Genomic DNA, 18,843 nt, shown 5'->3' with positions numbered 1-18,843 from the left:
AAGAGAAATAAGGCCCTCGGGTGATTTCTATCGAATTCCCTTCAGCTTCTATCGTCTGTGACTTGGGGTCTTTTCCCGAGAGTTAAAGCATTCCGGCCGAGCAGCACGTGAATACAAATAAGCAACCTGCAGGGATCTCACCTGAAATGACAATGATGGGCCTTCTGAGGATGTTGCAAAGGACAAATATGTGTATTTCTTCCAGTGAGTTATACTGAAGTCCGCCTCGGGCCACGGGTGTGTCTGTTGATGCCATTTTGACAAGGCTGTCCCACTCATCCGTCCAATTCTAAGGAGAAGTGGGTAAAGGGAAAAATCATGATTGAATGTACTATGCATTAAAAACTGAGTCTGACTTTGCTTTACGATTATTCATTTATATAACTCAGCTTACTTTTCCCCTTTCTGGAAATCATCGTTCAAATGATCACCCTTTTTTCCCCATTTTGGTTTTCTTCCTTTACTATTTTCCACTATAAGGCCAACTTAAAAGCGGGGGAGGATGGGGACAGTACCTGCTTTCAAAAAAATCCCTGATGAGGCATAACACCAGAGCCCCTTATCCAAATGTACACAAAAATTCCAAGCTCGTGACTGAGAATGGTGAGCCCCACGTCTGAGTCTGCCTGGCAGGCTCAGTAGAGCATGCAAAGGGCAATCAGATTGGAAAGCAACCAAAGCCCCACAGGAAAGGCCATGAGCAGAAGCCCTTTTGCTAAATGGAAGGAAGAGATCCACAGCTGGGAATCTGCTGCCTGGAAACCTCCCAGCAGTGACAAAAGCCTCAGGTTCACCCCACAGGAGCTTTCTGGTGTTTTCCATGGGCTCTGCTTTGCTTAGCCAAGTTCACGTGACCTAGTACATCATATGCTCCTTGAGAGCAGGGCCTGGCCAGAGAGACCCTTCACCTACCAGGGAGCTCTACCGGTAGATACTTAATGGCGGAACATTTGTTAACATACCCGAGTGTCGTAGCAAAGCCCCGTTTCCACAAATTCCTGAGATTTAAGGGACTCCAGCTGCCACCGGAATTTGAAGTTGCGTGTATCCGTCTCCTTGAGAGTGCTGAAGAGCGCCTTCCTCAGGACCAAGTCTGTGTCCTGAACACCCCACATGTACTGAGAAGCAGCATGCATGAGGCAGTTTCCATCACCTGAGGACAGAAGCCACACACATCAAAGGCCGAGCATAGGTTTATAGAATGCACCAGCCCTGCCACTGGTACAGGGGACCCAACAGGGCATGTGAGAGATGCAAACGGTTTACTTTCTTAGTCCAATGGCCAACTGAGAACATTTCACAAGCTGATGGTGGCTTTGAGGGAAAAAACCATTCTTTTCACTCTTATTTTTAATGACTGACACTAAGAGAGCAAAGGGGCCAGGGACTGATTATCAGGGGACCTTGGTTCTAGCCTGACTTGCCTTAACTGGTTTAGGTGTGACCTTGGGGGAAATTCCTCAGCTTCTGAGTGTTTTTTTTTCTCTTTGTGAAATGAGAGTATTGGATTATGATCTCTAAAGTCCATCGCATTCCAGTATTCCTTGATGTTTTGCCCAAGACACTGGCACTCTCACTGTCACTCTGAGGCTCTGGAGAGAACACACAGGGCAATATGCACAAACCAGGAAGCTGCCTGGGCTCGGTTTACTAGACAGGGACGGTCTGGCTATGACTCAGTGGTAAATGACTTGACCATTCCACTGAGGCCTCTGGGGCCTGGGAGTTTCCTCTCCTGGTTTGTAAAGTGGGATGGAGGACACCGCACTACCTCCTCAGCCTGCCTTTGAGCATTGTGAGAAACAGGTCCAATTTTACCATTAGTTTATTACTTTCACAGGTTAAAACCTACAATTCAGGACACTGACTTTTTTCCCAACCTCCACGCAATAAACATTTCGGGGAATGTTTAATACCAAAAAAGTCAACACCTTAATATCTCGTGGCCAAGTACACCACTGATTTTATGAAGAAGGGGTCAACTAATTTCTTACATTACTCTACAAGCAGGGTTATCAACGCTTTTTGAAATTTTCTATCAAATCTTAAGTATAGTCAAACTGTAAAAAACAAAAACAAAACAAAGAAAACCCCTCAATCATATATATCCAGAGCTAGTATCCCTGCAACTCACACATATGGAAAGACGAAGTAAGTCAGTCTTCACAAGAATGAACGAAAAAAGATCGCTCAGCCTTTTGTCTTGGCAGAAGTGTGGCAACGATTGCATTCTGTTGAAATTTCCCCTTTGCAAAATCTAGAGCAAAGATAAGGCTTTTTTTTTCTTCTTCTTGTGCTTACTTTCAGTTCTTTATTGAGATGCACCAGTACAAAATTCCCTAAGCAACATCTGGAATTCCCCAGCGCTAAGTTATTTGACTAGCAATTGAGCAACAGCTATTGTACTTTTTGTTCTGGTGTGTAGACATTTAAACTGCGAAGGGCACCCTGGACTTTCCAAGTGGGTGTGGTCAGGGTGAGCTGGAATAGGGCTACTCATTATACAAGTGAAATCGCGGCAGCCAATAGACGCTGGAATTTTTCACATGAAGTTTCAATTTTATGCCACCTACTCCCTTCCTCATTCACCGCAGTCTCATAGCCTCAAATGCAAACTTGTGAATCACCCCCTCCCCAAATAGACCACTGACTTTGTAGAACCCTCCTAGAGGGGAAGGGTTAAAAAAAAAAAGGTGCTTAATAAAAGCCAGAGAGTAAAAGTCACTTTGTCTATTCCCCCTCCCCTAAATATCTTTTCTTCCTTTTCCAGAATTTTAAGGAATTTTCTTGAAAGTGGGGAAATAAGAGGATCTGAGCTCCCACATTCCTATTTCCCAGAAAATGTTATCAAAATGCACTTGCTTTTGTGGCTTTATTTGTAGCATGCATCCTTGTTGACTTTAATGACAGATCTTTGCAAAACAAGTGTTTACCATTTATATCCATTATTTTCTTAAGGAGTAAGTTCAACCTAAAACGTCAGTTAATTCTGTTAATGATAAGGTTTTCCTCTTCCTACCACATCTCTAGTTTGGCAGAATCTCTCTGTTTCCACCTCTCCCAGAGTTCACTCCGTTTCTTTTTTGTAACAAAATGGGAGAGAGTTAAAACCACAAACTGTCAGGAATATAAACCCCTTGATGATGACTTAACATAATTACCCACTTCTACGCATCACTTGATTTAAGGCCAAGAAAAATGTAAACACTAGCTCTCCCCAGTTTTCATTCTACCTTTGTTTCTAAGAATCTGTGCTTCAAAAGTAGAGGCAAGATGTTGAAGTACTGCACAAGAACCCTCCCCCCTCCCCCCGCCGCCCCCAGGAACACCGCAAAATACCTATCTCCAATCACTCCACGCTACCCAACTCAAAAATGGCCACAGTTAACGCACAAAGTTAATTAATAATCTTATCCTCTCACTGTCAACAAGGATTTCTGTGCTTGGATGTATTATTTTGATCAAGGTGGTCTTAAAGAAGGACTGTTACTTAAATAAGAACCTGGTTCCTGCCCTCTTCTAGACTGTAAGCATTTAATTGATTGTGGCAGTCTCCTTGCTTCTTGTAATAATTAGCGACATTATAATGAAGGATTATGTATCTGCATGAAACAGTGTGCTTGGCCATGATACACATACTCTTGCTCAAAGGAAATAATCAAAAAACAAAACAATAAAGTTTAGAACAGAAAACAGTTCCTAGTGGTAAAGGACCACTGGGCAGATACAGATAGCAAGAAATTCAGAACTAGGAATCCCTAAAAATAATGAAGAAAAGGTCTAAAGTCTGTGCTACAAATCTCGAGTATCTTTCTACTTCATGTCACGGGACCAAAGCCAACAGAACCTAGGTCAGGGAGAGGCAGACAACAGCTGCTCACTGGCTAAGCCATAAAATGTCATCAATTCAAGATGCGTAAGGTCATCATTACGAGCATTTTCTAATGATAGTGGCAAACGACAGTAATACTAGTTTTCACACCATGCTTTCTTTTTGAACTTAAAGCCTTTTATTGTTTCCATTACTGGCCAGGAAAGGGTATTTTACAAATGATTACACAAACAGCCACAAAAATTAAATACCGAAGTCCTCCAGTGGGAGGCATGTGTTCAGAAATGCAGCCCTCCAGCTGCAGTGGCTCTGCTAATACGCACAATTAACAAAATATCCTTCATAAAAAGGTTGAAAAACAAGCTTGCTTTTATCACATGCCTTTTATGGAGGATTCTTTTCTAAGGGGTCTATGCTCTCAAGAGACTTGAGTTTGGGCCAGCGGTATCAGAAATGAAGGAACGGGGACCCCGCACTGTGGTAGCCAAGCCTTAGACGAGAGCTTCTTACCATTCGTTTTCAGGGCCACCAGCTTCCTGACTTCCCGACACCAGTTGAGCCTCTTCTGGCTTTCGAGGGAGTCCTGGATGTTTCTGTCGATGAGAGCTTTGTGGATGATCTCCCGAAATTGTGGACAAAACTGGCAAGTTCTGAACATTTCTAGTGTGTATCGGTGCATGGATTTAAAATGGTGAATGATCCCATTGGTAGGCTTAAATATATCTTCTGGAGTTCTCTCTCGTATCTTCACAGCTTTCCGCATGTTGCTCAGATACAAAGCCTGGGGAAGGAGTTGTTCAGCCATCGTGCTCTGTAACACCTGAACAGGAGGGGAGCAAAACCCATTCCGTTAGCCCGACTCTGAGGACCACTCCTAAATACCTGCCTGCAGGAAACCCCGGGGTTTGAGCTTGTCATTACCCTCATCTGTAGGCAAAAGATCTTAGTCACCTCTCCTCCCAGGATACTAGCTGGCCCCCAAGATTAACTCACACTGGACTGTTCTAAGTTACATCACTTTTAAAGATTAGTCTAAACAAGAGAAGGAAGGCGGGGAGTGGGTGCTGAGGAGGAGGGGAATAACCCGTATTTTCAGTAACGTCTGTCAGGGAGCCCAGCCTATCTGTCAGCAACAGGTACTGCACCTCATAACCAACAAGTTCCCATCCCATTCTCGTGCCACTCTGACAAAGCCCCTGGATCTCAGGAGCTCTGGATGCCAGTGGCGGCCACAAGGCGGCCCTGACAAGTCTGTAGCTCCTCCCCTAAGACCACTGCTCAGCAACCCCTGCTCTCAGGTGAAGCCTTGATTTATCTCTTTTAAGCGCTCCCTCCCTATACGGCAAAGTAAATGTTTTGTGAAAAATCTTGCAATTTTACGTTGTCACCTAAGCCGCTGATCAGAATTTGCTCTTCAGCCCCAAAGAGAAATACTTACAAAGAGTTCATTTATAAAATGTATTATAATATTTTTAAGGTTAAAAACTGAATAAGCCTATCTCCAGTAAGATGCTTTGCAATTTTAAGAGCAAACAATAAGTCTTTCGGAACCTCTCCATTGAACTTTACAACATCAGAATAAGAAATAGAATTTTAACAATAATAGAAGAATCAATTTTACACTTTCAAGAGCAGGCAGTAGAGTTCCATTATTCCAACTCAAGTGCCAACCACATTTGTTACCATGCTCCAGGTACCAACACTCAGATGCATTTCCCACCCCGTCTTCACCCTGCAATCTTCAAGCGTAATCCACCAGTGGAAGGAAATGAAAGTCTGGAAGCAGGCAAGGAAAGATGGCCAGGGGGACACTCAGGACAAATGAAGGAAGCAGGGGGCAAAACCCACCATCTACAACCCATGCCAACAGCCTGGGATGTTGTGAATTGACACAACATGGGATCCCTGCAGTGTGGAGCTGTGTGGAAAGCCAGCTGTCACTCAAGCCTTAGCAGGGTCCCTTACCACACATCTTGGTTTCCAAGATGGTTTCAGAGCCTGAACATATTCCCTAGGAAGTTTCACGGCGATTGTTAACCTCACTCCTGTGTCCTACTATTTGCCAGGGCAAGCTTTTAGTTGAGGAAGACCTTAAACCTATGTAAGAGAGACAAGAAACCTAGATTTTTAGGGAAGCCATTCCTAGGTGGGTCTAGGCTCTCTTAAAGTCATTGATGAAGTGGTTTAAATTCTTGTGGTCCACTCAAAGTAGAGAAGGTGGACTAGATGACCACAAGGTTGCTTTCTGGTGATAATTTTGGATCAGGATTCCCAATCTGATTGCCAGTGAGGCCTGGGAGGAGTAATTCTCTGGGTCAGTTGGTAATCTTTCCTTTGACGTCAGCCATTCCCTGAAGGTGGAACTGGGCAAAATTATAGCAGGACCACAAGCACAATGAGGGGATAAAAACATTACACCCGTTTCCACTTGGTGGCATGGCCAAAGTCTCTCAATGTCACTCATTCATCTGTCCATCACTCAAAAAGCACTGCCTGACCACCTACTGAAGGCTGAGTGTCATGCTTGATGCTGGGGCTAAAAATCCAAGACGGCCTTATTCCCTGTCTGCAGTCAAAACAACAGAAGGACAGGTCCTGCTCAGGTTCCACACCATCGAGGGCAGACAGCTTTGCCTAGACGCCAGATAGTCTTCCTAACACCTGCCCCTTGCTATTCCCACACCACCACCCCTGTGGCTGTAGTGCCTGCTCTCAGACGAGAAGAGGCGGGAAGTAAAAAGATTTGAAACAAACTAGGTGTTGCCTTTTTGTTTTTCTAAGCCTTCTATTATTCTCTTCTCACTTAAAGATTTTTCTGCCAAGACCTCAAATAGTGAGAGCTTTTAGCCCTAAGCAAGACATGCAAATGTCAGTACCACATAGCCCAGGGTCATCTCATTCATAGGTTTAGCCTTGCACTGACTGCAGAATCGCCTCCTTAAAAGAATCAAAACCCACCATCCAAATTCCCAGTTCTCGGATTTCTCCGCATCTAAGATTAAAGAATAAATTTCCCTGACCTGTGATTGTAACGTCCTTACAGGAAAAGACATACGCTATCACCCTTAACATTTCCTTTACACTTGTTACCTCACTGACTTTTTATCAACAAATGCCTCATCGAATTTTGGGTAAGTCTCCCTCCCAAACTTCGAAAACTGTACAAAGAACCGTAAAAATCAAAGAAGCACCTCAGACAATGAGAATGGAACTGGGTACTCAATAACTGGGGGCACTAGGGCTATGGTCCAGAGGACTGTTGAATGGACAACGGTTCTCCCCAAGTGCTGCCCTGAGACACTTGACCAGCCACCAGCTTTCCAAGGAAAGAAGATCAGAGGCAGGGAGAACTGAAAACAAAGCGGTCTCAAAAGAGCTGAGCTCCTTCCTTACTTAATACCACTGCTTTCCTGAGAGGCCAGGTGGCAGGATGTGGGACGACCCGGGCTGACAAAGACTGTCTGACTGTGGGCTAGGGGCTGGGGCAGGGGCCTGCAGATCCCTGTAAACTGGAGCACCCGAAAAGCAGGCCAACGACCTACTTTAACATGCACACCTCTTCCAGTGCTGCGACTGAAGATCAACACCGTCCCTCGACCCCACCCACCTCCCTGCACTACACTCCCTGGGTCTGCAAACCGTCCCTGGACTGGCTGGGTGGCGGAGTCCCCCACCCCCGCCGGGTTTTGTGGCCTCCCCGACATCCCACCCGCGGTGGGCTGCTTCTGCACAATCTGGGAAGAAGCCACATTGGTTCTGCGAGGTCGACGTGGCCAACAGCATCCAGAGCTCGATTTAAAAATAAAAAAGGCACGAAAAGGAGCAAAGCACCAAGGACCACCCGACCTGGGAGTCCGGAGGCTACTCGCCAGCAGTCTGCTGCAGCTTAAGTTCTTTGCAGTATTTAAAAGGAACAGCTGGCTGGAGGATTCCAGAGCTGTCACCCCAACATCTGGCGCGGCGACCTCGACTCCTAGCATTTCAAAACCTACAGTGGCCACGAACAGCCAACAAATTCCCCTCCAGGACCGTTGCAAAACCCATGGCAGGTAGACGAGGCCAGCCCGGGAGTCGCTGCCAATTCCGCACCCGCAGCCCTGGCCCCGCGAACCCGGTGGTTACCTGTCCCGGCCGCGCGATCCTCTTCGGAAGTCCCAAGTCCGGGTCAGGGCAGGCGCGCGCCGCAGGCGGGGGTCGGGACCGCGCGGAGGAGGCGCCCCATGGACGCCGGGGCTCGGCGCTCGCTCGCTGGGCCGGCCGGGGGTGTGGATCGCGCCAGCTGCCGCCCGCCGCCGCCGCCGCGGCACTTCTCCCGGCGGCTGCTGTCACCGCTCCGCCCCCACGGGCTCCGAGCTCGCTGCACTTGGCCCGCTGCGAAGACTGCAGACTGCCAGTTCTCTTTTTCCCTTTCTGTTTTACCGCCGGCGGAGAGCGGGGATTTCCACACAGGGACTTTCCAGTCACGTGACGCCCTGCCCGGCGCCGAGAGCCGCGGGTCGCCGGCCGCCAGGGGGCGCAGGGGACGCGGGAGGCGCAGGGGGCGCGGGAGGCGCGGCAGGCGCAGGAGGCGAGCGGCGCCCCGCCCCGTCCCGCTCCGCCCCGTCCCGCCCCCCGCGCGAGAAACTCCTGAGCTCCGCCCCCGGGTGTCCCCGCGTGAGTCACCTGGGCATTTCGGAAGCTGGCCCAACGTCACATCCATGTGGAAATCGCGGTGATGGGAACTGGAAATGAAATAGGTTCTTTTTTCTCAGCCGTTTTTCTGCAGAAAATCACCAACTGTGGAGAACAAGAAGGGAAATAATAAAGAAAGAAAACCCTAAAAACCACCCGGGCGTCCAGGACTGCAGGCTTCGGGTCGGGTTTGAGAAGCTGGGGCTGTGCACGTGATGAGCTCGTAGGGGAGCGCCCTACTCTGGGCCCCGGTGGGGATTTCGAGAAAAAGAAGCGGTCACGGCCCTCTGTCGGTCCCCACCCCAGCGTTCCCGCCACCCAACCCCCAGGCTGGTGGAGGTGACATCCTGAGGCCCCGCAGCCTTGAAATTTGCAGGGGCAAAACCAATCTTAGGTGAAATTAAGAATCAGAGCAACTATCAGCCCTGTCCTGCACTTAATTGATTTCCCCTTCTCCATGTCTGCCCAGGTGACGCCATGTTCAGGTAGCATTTCAGTTAAGACATCATTTCTAGTTCGTTACTATCCTTGCCATGTCTCTCTAAGACCCTACTAGGAGTCCCTGGAACTCTAAGAACCCTACTAGGAGTTCTTTTATTTATTTTTTAGTTTTTTAAAAAAAGATTTTATTTACTAATTTGACAGCGAGAGAGAGAGGCAGGCAGAGGGAGAGGGAGAAGCAGGTTCCCCGCTGAGCAGAGAGCCAGATGTGGGGGGCTCCATCCCATGACCCTGAGATCATGACCCGAGCGGAAGGCAGACGATTAAGTAACTGAGCCACCCAGGTGCCCCTAGGAGTTCTTTTAGATGACCTGACAGTTGGTTCATGCCAAGGTGCCAAAGGCTGATAGTACTTTTTACCCACCCACCATCCCTACGCCTTAATAAACAGTGTGGTAACCCACTGTCTTTACCCAAAGGACGTCCTGTGAAAACAGGTATCAGGCACCTGGGCAGTGAAGGTGCATGAATTGCAGAGTGAGAGGCAGGCACTTATACTGTCTAGCAGTCCCCCTAGGCTCATTTTTCAGTATAGCTAAACTAGAACCAGATTGAAACATTCTGGGCATTATCCCCTTCTGACTTCATTACACTTGTCAGGCCTTGTATCTCAGCTTTGGAATTAGAAAAATATGCTTCCCTCTCCAGTTAGGACCTGCAGAGACCGGGATGGGGGCTGGGCAGAGGGTGGCACTTCTTTGGCAGAGGGAGACTTAGAGCAGAGAGTCGGTACTGGTCAAGTTTCCAAGGCTGGTGCTGGCCATTTGAAACCGATAGCTGGGACTTTTGACAACTCCAAACCTCCTGGTATTTCTTCTTATACTTGCTGGTATAAGCTACTCATTCACAAATGTGTGTAGCTGCCAACTCTCACACAATGGGTAGTGAATAAGATGATAATAATGTTGATTATGTCCTTATTATATGCCACTCTCCAGGCTAAGTGTTTGAAATGCCCTCCGCCACTTAAACCTCAAAACAGCTCCACTTTGAAGCTGAAGAAATTGAAGTGTAAGAAGTTTAAGCCACTTGCCCAAAGTCTACACAATCAGTCAGCAGCAGAGCTGCGATTGGAGCTGGGCCTGTTCACTCCGAGCAAGGTAAGCGCTGTTAAGTCTTAACTATTACTCTCAGAAAAGATCCTCCAGGATTTAAAATCTCAAGGCTCCTGTTTCTACCCTGGCCCCAGCCTCACAAACACACGGCAGTCCCTTAGTCAAACGTGGATGCCGGGCAGTGGCAGAATGTGGGCGTGGGAGCCAAATAAGACTTGGTTCCATCCTCGGGAAACTTTCTGGGCTAGTTGAGATGATGAAAGATGGTGTCTTTGAATGAACATCCTCAGACCATGCTCCCCTTACGTTTCTTTGGAAACAGAATTTGTCTTCTTTGTGTCCTGTCTGTTTGGCTCTGGCCCCTCAGTCCCTCCTGCAGCTGCTTTTGTCCCTCTGGGTTTACCCCTGCTGCTTGGTTTGAATTCAGTCGTGGGAGTAACAAGCCTGAAAGACCATGACCACCTCTGCCACTTCTGAGTGTCCCAAGGTAGCTGCTATACCATCTTGCCTTCCGGGATTTGTGACATGTTAATAGCGGTCAGGTGCAGGAGTGGTCTGTAACCCTCAGTTTTGCTCTCTCTGCATTTTCTCACAGTTCTTCTGCTGGAGTGACTGTCTCTGTTGAGGAGGCATCCTCAATCCTGTCCTCCCCCAGTGCTTACTGTCCTTTTCTGTCTTCTAAGACAAGGCTCTGGCATACACGTTTCCCTTTCTAAAACTTAACACGTGGGCAAAACCAATGAGGATTTTCTCAGTGGTAAATCAGAGGGAACAGTGGAGGAGGAACAGAGAGACTCTGTATGGGCGTATGGGAAAGGAAATATAAAATTTGGAGAGATTGGTGGAATAAATTGGAACCAAACAGATGCAGAGTGCCCCAAAGCCCTGCAAGGCACTTTAATTTCCGGGATCGTCTGTAGCAACATGAACAGAACTCCGCAGGGAGGAAGGGGTGCTTATTAACATCTAGTGGACACATAGGAGGAAGAAACCTGTTTCCTTATTAAATGAAAATCGAATTCTGATTATATGGAGCGTTTTGGAGAATTCCTGAATGATGTGCCATTTTTACTGTGGTGCCAAGGTCCGCATGTCACCAACCACAGAGAGTGAGCACGCGTGACCTCTTGGAGTTCGTCTGTAGGGTGGTGTCTGCAGCCTGTATGCGTATACCACATAAGGAAAAAGATGTGCGTCCCAAGATAGTGGGTTGGGGGAGGGCGCAGGGGGCAGGAGAAACCAGAGGCCGGAGAGGCCGATAGGACAATTGGGAAGGGGACCTGAATCTGACTCAGCACTAACTGTAGTTCAGGAGTCTTTCTTAATCAAGATATGGCCGTGTGTGTTCCTAAGACTGTATGGAATAGGGCACAGCAATCGTGGGTCAAACTAAAATTGCACGTTTCACGGCCATGGTGCCAATCTTCCTTTTTTCCCCCCGGCATTGTGCTCTGTTGTGAAGGAAGGTCCCCACACTAAACATATTTGGAAACAGCCTCTTGTGAGTATAGCAGATTAGTTATTGCAGGCTCGCTTTGAAGCCTGCTTCAAATTTTAATAACCCTTGGCTGGGCTCTGAGATTACCAGTGGTGCTCGCCTTCTCAAAGCCTGGTGCTGAGAAGACAATGCAGGCTCTCTGTGGGCTCTGGCTACAAGGAGAACTGCGATAAGTGATGTCATAGATTTCATTACGATATGAATGCCAACTTCTCCTGAAATACTACTTCTTATCTAGGCACCTCAGATCCTTTGTAGGTATTATCTGGGGGTGTGGAGAAACAAAGACCCACCGTGGTAAAGGGACGTAACTGAGGTAATCCAATGAGTCACTAGTAACAGGAACAAAGACCTTCCAGTGGAAGGGAGGGAGTTGATTCCCTGCCAAGCACAGCTCCTCTTACTCCATTTTGCCTGAAACTAGGGGAGGCTGAAACCTAAAACCTGTCAGAAAATTCATTTTCCCGTGAATTCTGGTTGAATTTCCTGTCAATACTTGGCTGAAGCCCCTGGAAAAATAATTTTATTTTACATTATGGATAAATATTCAATTCTTGGTTTCATTTCTGTTTCTGTGGAAGCTGCTGTTGATGACCAAATATGAACAATGCTAGATCTGAAGTGAGTGGTGCTGGCAACCAGATGGAATGCAGTGTGGGGTTTAGCAGTAAGCAGGATGTTAACTGAAATAAATTTGTTTTTATTTCGAAGAGTGTGGCCGTTGTGAAAATTGGCCTTTGATACTCCCCTTTTCTCTTCCTTTGTGCCTGAACTCCCTCGGTCCAGTTAGGGATGGCCATAATGTTTGTCTCCTTACCAGTCTTGCCTCCTCTCCCATCCTACCCCTCCACCACCACCTCATCTCCATAAAAAAAGAATTTTGGCTTTCACGTTTTCAGGGGCCTGTTTTCTGGGACTGGCTATCTAGTAAGGTAAATCATGTTCATTTTCAAAAAAAAAAAAAGATTGCAATGTGTTACTGTGCTATATTTCTTGAGAAACATTCCTATTGAAATCAGAACTTCTTAGAGCTTAAATGGTGGAAATTCTAAGCACCTTAGCAGGCTGGAGAAGAAGCTGTTATATTTCCATGTGGGAGTCTGTAGTTGTAAGACACCCCATAGACTTAATAATGTGGGAGAATCAACCTCGTAATATTAAATGTACACACGGCCCTTCTTTTACTCACTGACAATGGGCTACATTCATTGATGTCATCACGTTCCTCTTTCTTCTCTCTGTGTGGGGAAGGAAAGACTTCTCCTCTCTCCTAGATTCGATAGCTGGGTCTATGAAATGGACTGACAGCAGCAGATTAACAGAAGAAAATGTATACAAATTTGATAATTTTTAATAGTACGTTCATGGGGACATCATAGGAAAACAGTGCATATCCCAAACAGTGGTGAGATTTGACAGCTTATGTAGAGGAAGGGAGGGAGGGATGTAGATAATTTAGGGGAAAGTAAATGGTTTTTAGGGAAGATGAATGGGCCCTTAGAAGAACAGGTAAGCGATGTGACAGTTTGTGACAAAGTTTGGGTGTGGTGTTAACATCTAGTCACTTCTCCTGGGATGAGTCAATCTTTGGTTAATGAAGCCCCTGGGTAGAGGATACATGACAATTCCGTTCAATTTGGAGGATCTGTCCTCTAGGCAGGTAAGGGAAGTTCACAGAAAGACTGTTCCCACATTTTCTATTATTCAAGTGCCTTTAGGTTGAAAAATTCAGTAACCCAAAGTATAAAATATGGGGTGGCATGTTCTGAACTTCATCAACACCAACCAGCCAAATTCACCCCTGTGGTGGTGTGTTTTCAGCTCAGCAAGAAACTCCACTTAACTTAAATTTGGATGCCTATTAGTTAAATAAAATATCTTTAAAAGATACATTATGATATTGTATTGAAGCTAAAAGAGAAAAACACAGAACAAAAGCACATGAAAATATTCTAAGAGAAGCAAGGGCTCATCATTAGAGAGATGATTGCTCTTTGGGTGTTTCTGGTAAAGCAGAAACCAGCGGCCTTTTCGGACCCTAAAGGAAAGGTCCCCACATAGAGATAAAGTTGTTTAAATATGTAGTGGAGATACAGACCATGCCTTGACGCTGAAGGCTTAGACAATGCCCAATTCCTCCCCAAAGGTAGAAAAGTACCTGTCACTGAACAGAGTGTCTTAAAGAACTAATTATCAGTTTCTAGTTGACCTTCAAGAGAAGTGTAAAGGAGTATAATTTCATGGTCAATGCTAACGTTCTAAGGAGGCCAGCAGAGGAACTGGGTTACTGGAAGCAGCCTGTCTTGGCACTTCTGTGCACAACTGTCAAGGGCACCAGTCAGCTCAGAAGAATCATAAAACTCCAAGAAGCCTGAGATCCAAACATGATGGTGACAGTTGAAGGAATTCAGGGCATGTCAACCCCAAAATATGCACTTTGCAATATGGATTATTTTGAGCTGAGACACTTGGAAAAAAAAAAAGTGCCTGGGGTGGCCTGGGTTTTTCACACTTGAAATAAATCTGCTGAAACTGTCTTGAGAAAACAATTACACGGGCATCGTACTTCATCTCCAGGATGAAATGTAATTTTCTACCGAAACAGGTGACTTTCATGGTATCTTAAAGAACTACTCCCCAAAATGTAACTCATTCCATCTCGGCTCTGAAATAAATGCTTAAGAAGAAATGCCTTGATTCTTCAGGCTCTCGTGACTGGTTCTTGGCTTCTCAGGCGGAACGGAACACTTATCCTTGGGTTGGTTCTCAATGATGTCAGACACCCAAACTTGAACAAATGAGAGATTAAACATCTTTTATTTATAATGAAGGAACTTAATTCATATGTACATTCCTGGCTTTGAACTTCAGGAAAATTACTGTACTGCTTGGGAGGTTGAAAAATTCTTGGCCCTGGGCATTTTAACAATAATCGCTCAGAAACATACAATCTGTTAAGTCTTATTCCCTAACTACAGGAGGGTTTTTTTGTTTTTGTTTTTGTGTGTGGGTTTTGTGTGTGTGTGTGTGTGTGTGTTTTGTTTGTTTGTTTGTTTTGATAACTGAACTATCCATGCAGAACTCTTGTTTTCAAAGTGCATTTCTAGATAGAGCTAAATCAGATGATTTGAGTGGAAAACTTACCACGACAAAATGTAAAAGTCTCCTAAGTTAATAATAACTCATTCTAAGTTTTAAAGCTTCTATTTTTCCGATGTTTTCTGAGTTAATACTTGCTTTACTTTTTTAAAAGCAATGTTAAGTCTTTAAGTTGAAAATTCTGATAGAAATCATTTTGAAAAACTTTAAGGAAATTGGTAGAACTTTCAGCTGAGCCAAGATATTCTTTTTTCCTCTTTAAATTGGTTTTATTTATCAAATGAAAGATTTGGAATACACTGGTCCCTCAGCGTCATTCCAACTCTAACATGTTATCCTTCTATGCTTCTGTCAAGAAAATTGTATATGGATTAATACTCCAGTGGGCTACATTTAATACAGAAATCTGACGACAGGGTCTGAATCACATTGCTAGGTTCAAAGCTCAGCTCTGCCACTTACTAGCTAACTGTCCTTGAACAAGTTACTTCAGTTCTCTGCTTTTAGCTCTCTGTTTGAAAAATGGAGATGATATTAGGACCTACGGTTATTAGGAGGGTTAAATAAATTGATACATGTGATGTGCTTCGAGCAGTCAATGACACATGATAATGTGAATTCTTATTATTTGCTCATTTTAGTGACAGGGCAAATCCTTTTTTTCCCGGGTTTGCTTTGCATTAATCATACAAGGCATTCCATGATTGTTTTCCATATTGTTGGGTAAGTATTATCTTATTTTGCAAGGGATTTCAGGAATTCCTTTATGCATTTACTTCTTTTTTTTTAAATAAATATAGAATTATAGAACTATGGAATGTTAGCATGTTATGGGGCTTTAGAAACTTTCAAGACCGATAATTCTTTTTCTTTTCTTCTTTTTTCTTTATGACAGTATTTTGGTCCTTTAAATAAACATTTTCCCCAGCTTTATTGAAGTATAATTGACAAATAAAAATTGTATACATTTAAGGTATACAATTTGGTGATTTGATATATGTACACATTGCGAAATGATTAACATACCGACCTAATTAACACACCTGTCATCTCTCATAGTTACCATATTGTGTGTGTGCGGGGAGAACACTTAAGATCCACTCGTAGCAAATTTCAAGAATCCAATATGGTATCATATTTTATACTATTTATATTATACTATTTTATACTATTTATATTATACTATTTTTCATTAAGCATTTGAATTTTTTGGTCCATTTAAAAAAAATAGCACAGCAAACCAATTTTAGTTCATATATGCTTATTTTTAATTCACTGAATGTATTGTTATGAGAATCAGTTATTTTTATGTAAGTGACTTGATTTCTTGTCAACATCATAATTTGCTTTTTAAAAAGATAAAAATTATATATTTTTATTAAGTTAAGGTGTACAATATGATGTTTTGGTATACATCTACATAGTAAAATGTTTAGTCAAGTTAATTGACATACCCACCTCCCCACATAATTACCATTTGTGTGTGTGTGTGTGGTGAGAGCATCTGAAATCTACTCTTTTAGCAAATTTCCAGTATGTGATCTAGTATTATAAACTGTAGTCATCATGTTATACATTAGATCTTTAGACTTATTCATCCTATATAATTGCAACTTTGAACTTTTTAACCATAACCTCATTTTCCTTACCTCCTGGCCCCATAGGTCACCATGCTAATCAATAGATCCCCAGGACTTAGTAACCTTATAACTGAAAATTACTACATTTGACCAAGATCTCCCTCTACCCAGGGATCCCTGAGTTCCTTGGAAATGATATGAAGGTCATCCTCAAAGCCATGCAGGATGGGTTCGGAAGGAGGGGCCTCTGTGGTCTCTCGTCCACTTCTACCAGAATGGCTTTGCTTCCGACTACTTTATGTAATTGCAATTCCTGGTAAGAATTTTCCGACTTAACACAAATTTTCTCATTTTACAGATGAAGAAACTGAGCCTCAGTGAAGTACATTGATATGCCCAGGGACACAAAGCAGGTGAATAAAAACCAGACTTCCGACTGCCCAATCGACCACATTCTACACCATGTTACCATGGAAACTTTCAAACAGATTAAAGTAAAAACAAACAAACTCACAAACAACAACAACCAAAAAAACCTCAGAGCATCACTAGGAAACACCGGCATATTTTTGCCAAGTGGGGTTTTTCCACTTGATGAAAGCAGTGAAGACTAAACCAAGGGAACTAGAATTTAGAAGTTAAATAAGATGCCAGCAATTGGGCCTTTAGATTGTTTTATAAGATCTTCAGCACCTAAATTTGATTTTCTATAGAGAAATGAATAATTGCTTTTTAAATGAAGCAACCCAAGGAACAAATAACTCATATGTGTCAAGCACCATGGGATTCAGGGATGAAAAATTCCCTACAGCTGGAAGGCAAGCATTATAATTTGAAATTTCCTGACAGTTTTTGGAAGAAAAGAAATACTAACCTTTCTTTTCCAGGCCAAATGCCAAATTAGATAATTATCCTTTGCCCACTTTCTTTCCCCAAGCTGTTTTAATTAGATAAGAACTCTGCCTTCACTTCCTCTCGTGGACTGAATTGTGATGTTGGCACATGTCTTTTCAATAACCGTTAATGCCCTAGTTTGCTGAATGCTTTTCCCTTCAGAATGGAGGAAAGTTTTGCCATAAGTACCTGGCTTTCTTTTGGGTACAAAAAGCTTCCCAAGGAGCAGAGGGGTTAGGGGACAGATTGTTATGTTTCCCAGAACTAGATCTCCCAGCTTCAAGTCTGCTCCAGACATTCAGAGAAGAATTGGTAAGCCATACCTTTTCTGCTAGTCCCGGATATGTGTGACAGATATTAAAGGGAAAGCTGTAATACATTGCTCAAGAAACAATTAACCAGGTCAAAGTCTTCCAGTTCACCCTCCACCCTGCACCCTTTGCCCCACTCCTTGAAAAGCTGCCTAAAGAAACAAAGGGTCCGTAGAGATACAGATGACATGCAGTCCACTGACCCTCCCCATCTTATCAGCGCCATGACTTCCCCACAGGAGCAGAACAGCAGGGCCCAATACCCGTTCAAGCAGGGCTTTATACTCCGCAAGAGCAGAGTTCTACCACTAACTACCCTACTAACAGCGTGGTTATTTCAGGTAAGTTATTCAACTTCTAGAAGCCTCTTTCCTCAGGCTTACATATTTTTTCACTTAAAATATCTTGGAGCTGTCCCATATCAGCATGTGTGATCTACTTTATTATTTTTTTGATGGCTGCACAACATTCCATTATATAGCTGTACTATTATCCAACCATTGATGTATATTAGGCTGCTTTCAGTCTTTTGCTCTAAGAGGCAATGCTGCCATGTGGGTGGGCCATTGCACACATGGGACGACGTCTCTCGTAAGTAGAATTGCTGGGTAAAAGACAATGTTTGTATTTGAAAGTTGGGGGGCACCTGGGTGGCCCAGTCAGTTAACCACCTGCTTTTGGCTCAGGTCATGATTCCTGGGTTCCCTGGGATGGAGCCCTCCATCGGGCTCCCTGCTCAGCGGGGCTTCTGCTTCTACCTCTGACCCTCCCTTCCGCTTGTGCTCTCTCTCATATGCGCTCTCTCTCTCTCAAATAAAGAAATAAAATCTTTTTTAAAAAGTTGGTAGATAATGTGAAATGGCCCTGCACTGTGGTTATCTCTTCATATTCTCGCCAGCCACGCACTAATGTTCACTGGAAGAGACATCTCGTAGTTTACAGAGCGCCGCTCTTGTCCTAAGGAAGGGGAAGCATCCTTTCGTGGTGTAAAGAGGTATTCTTATTTTCCTTTCTGTAACTGCTCACGTCTTGTGTGCATTTTTTTTCATTGAGTGTTGGACTTTTTCTTACCAAAGTATAAGAACTGTTTATAGACATGGAAATTAGCTTTTTTTGATGTATGAATTGCAAACGCACACACATACACACACGAACACAAACACATATTTTTGTCTTTTAACTTTGTTTTTTCAAGCAGAATTTTTAGAAAATGTTTTATAGCTTCTGGGTTTTTATCATCTTTGGACAGTTCTTTCTCAGTCTGAAATGAAAAAGTTAAAATCTCCCAAGTTTTTTCCCTTCCCTTCCCTTCCCTTCCCTTCCCTTCCCTTCCCTTCCCTTCCCTTCCCTTCCCTTCCCTTCTCTTCTCTTCTCTTCTCTTCTCTTCTCTTCTCTTCTCTTC

The 18,843-nt window shown here is 44.2% G+C and overlaps 1 protein-coding gene and 1 long non-coding RNA gene across 3 annotated transcripts in view; one reads left to right on the top strand and one right to left on the bottom strand.

The window, feature by feature from the left end:
• The window catches only part of TNFAIP3 (TNF alpha induced protein 3), a 14,890-nt gene extending 6,768 nt beyond the window's left edge, over positions 1-8,122 (bottom strand). For both annotated transcript variants that reach the window (XM_040627841.1, XM_040627842.1), the window contains exons 1-4: positions 7,955-8,122; positions 4,343-4,652; positions 963-1,153; positions 142-289 (exon numbers count right to left, since the gene is read on the bottom strand). In XM_040627841.1, coding sequence (XP_040483775.1) covers positions 142-289; positions 963-1,153; positions 4,343-4,637 — 634 coding nt within the window. In that variant the 5' untranslated portion in view covers positions 4,638-4,652; positions 7,955-8,122. The remainder of the gene's footprint in view (positions 1-141; positions 290-962; positions 1,154-4,342; positions 4,653-7,954) is intronic.
• An 8,470-nt stretch (positions 8,123-16,592) lies between these two features.
• LOC121102238 lies at positions 16,593-18,563 on the top strand. The gene is made up of 3 exons (XR_005834281.1): positions 16,593-16,649; positions 17,681-17,782; positions 18,340-18,563. It is a non-coding gene; the product is annotated as an uncharacterized LOC121102238 (long non-coding RNA).
• The last annotated feature ends 280 nt before the right edge of the window (positions 18,564-18,843 follow it).

This window comes from Ursus maritimus, unplaced genomic scaffold (assembly GCF_017311325.1).
Source record: "Ursus maritimus isolate PB19 unplaced genomic scaffold, ASM1731132v1 scaffold_13, whole genome shotgun sequence".
Classification (NCBI taxonomy): Eukaryota; Metazoa; Chordata; class Mammalia; order Carnivora; family Ursidae; genus Ursus; species Ursus maritimus.
The sequence above is the reverse complement of the archived record's forward strand: the minus strand, read 5'-3'. Positions and strand labels throughout refer to the sequence as shown.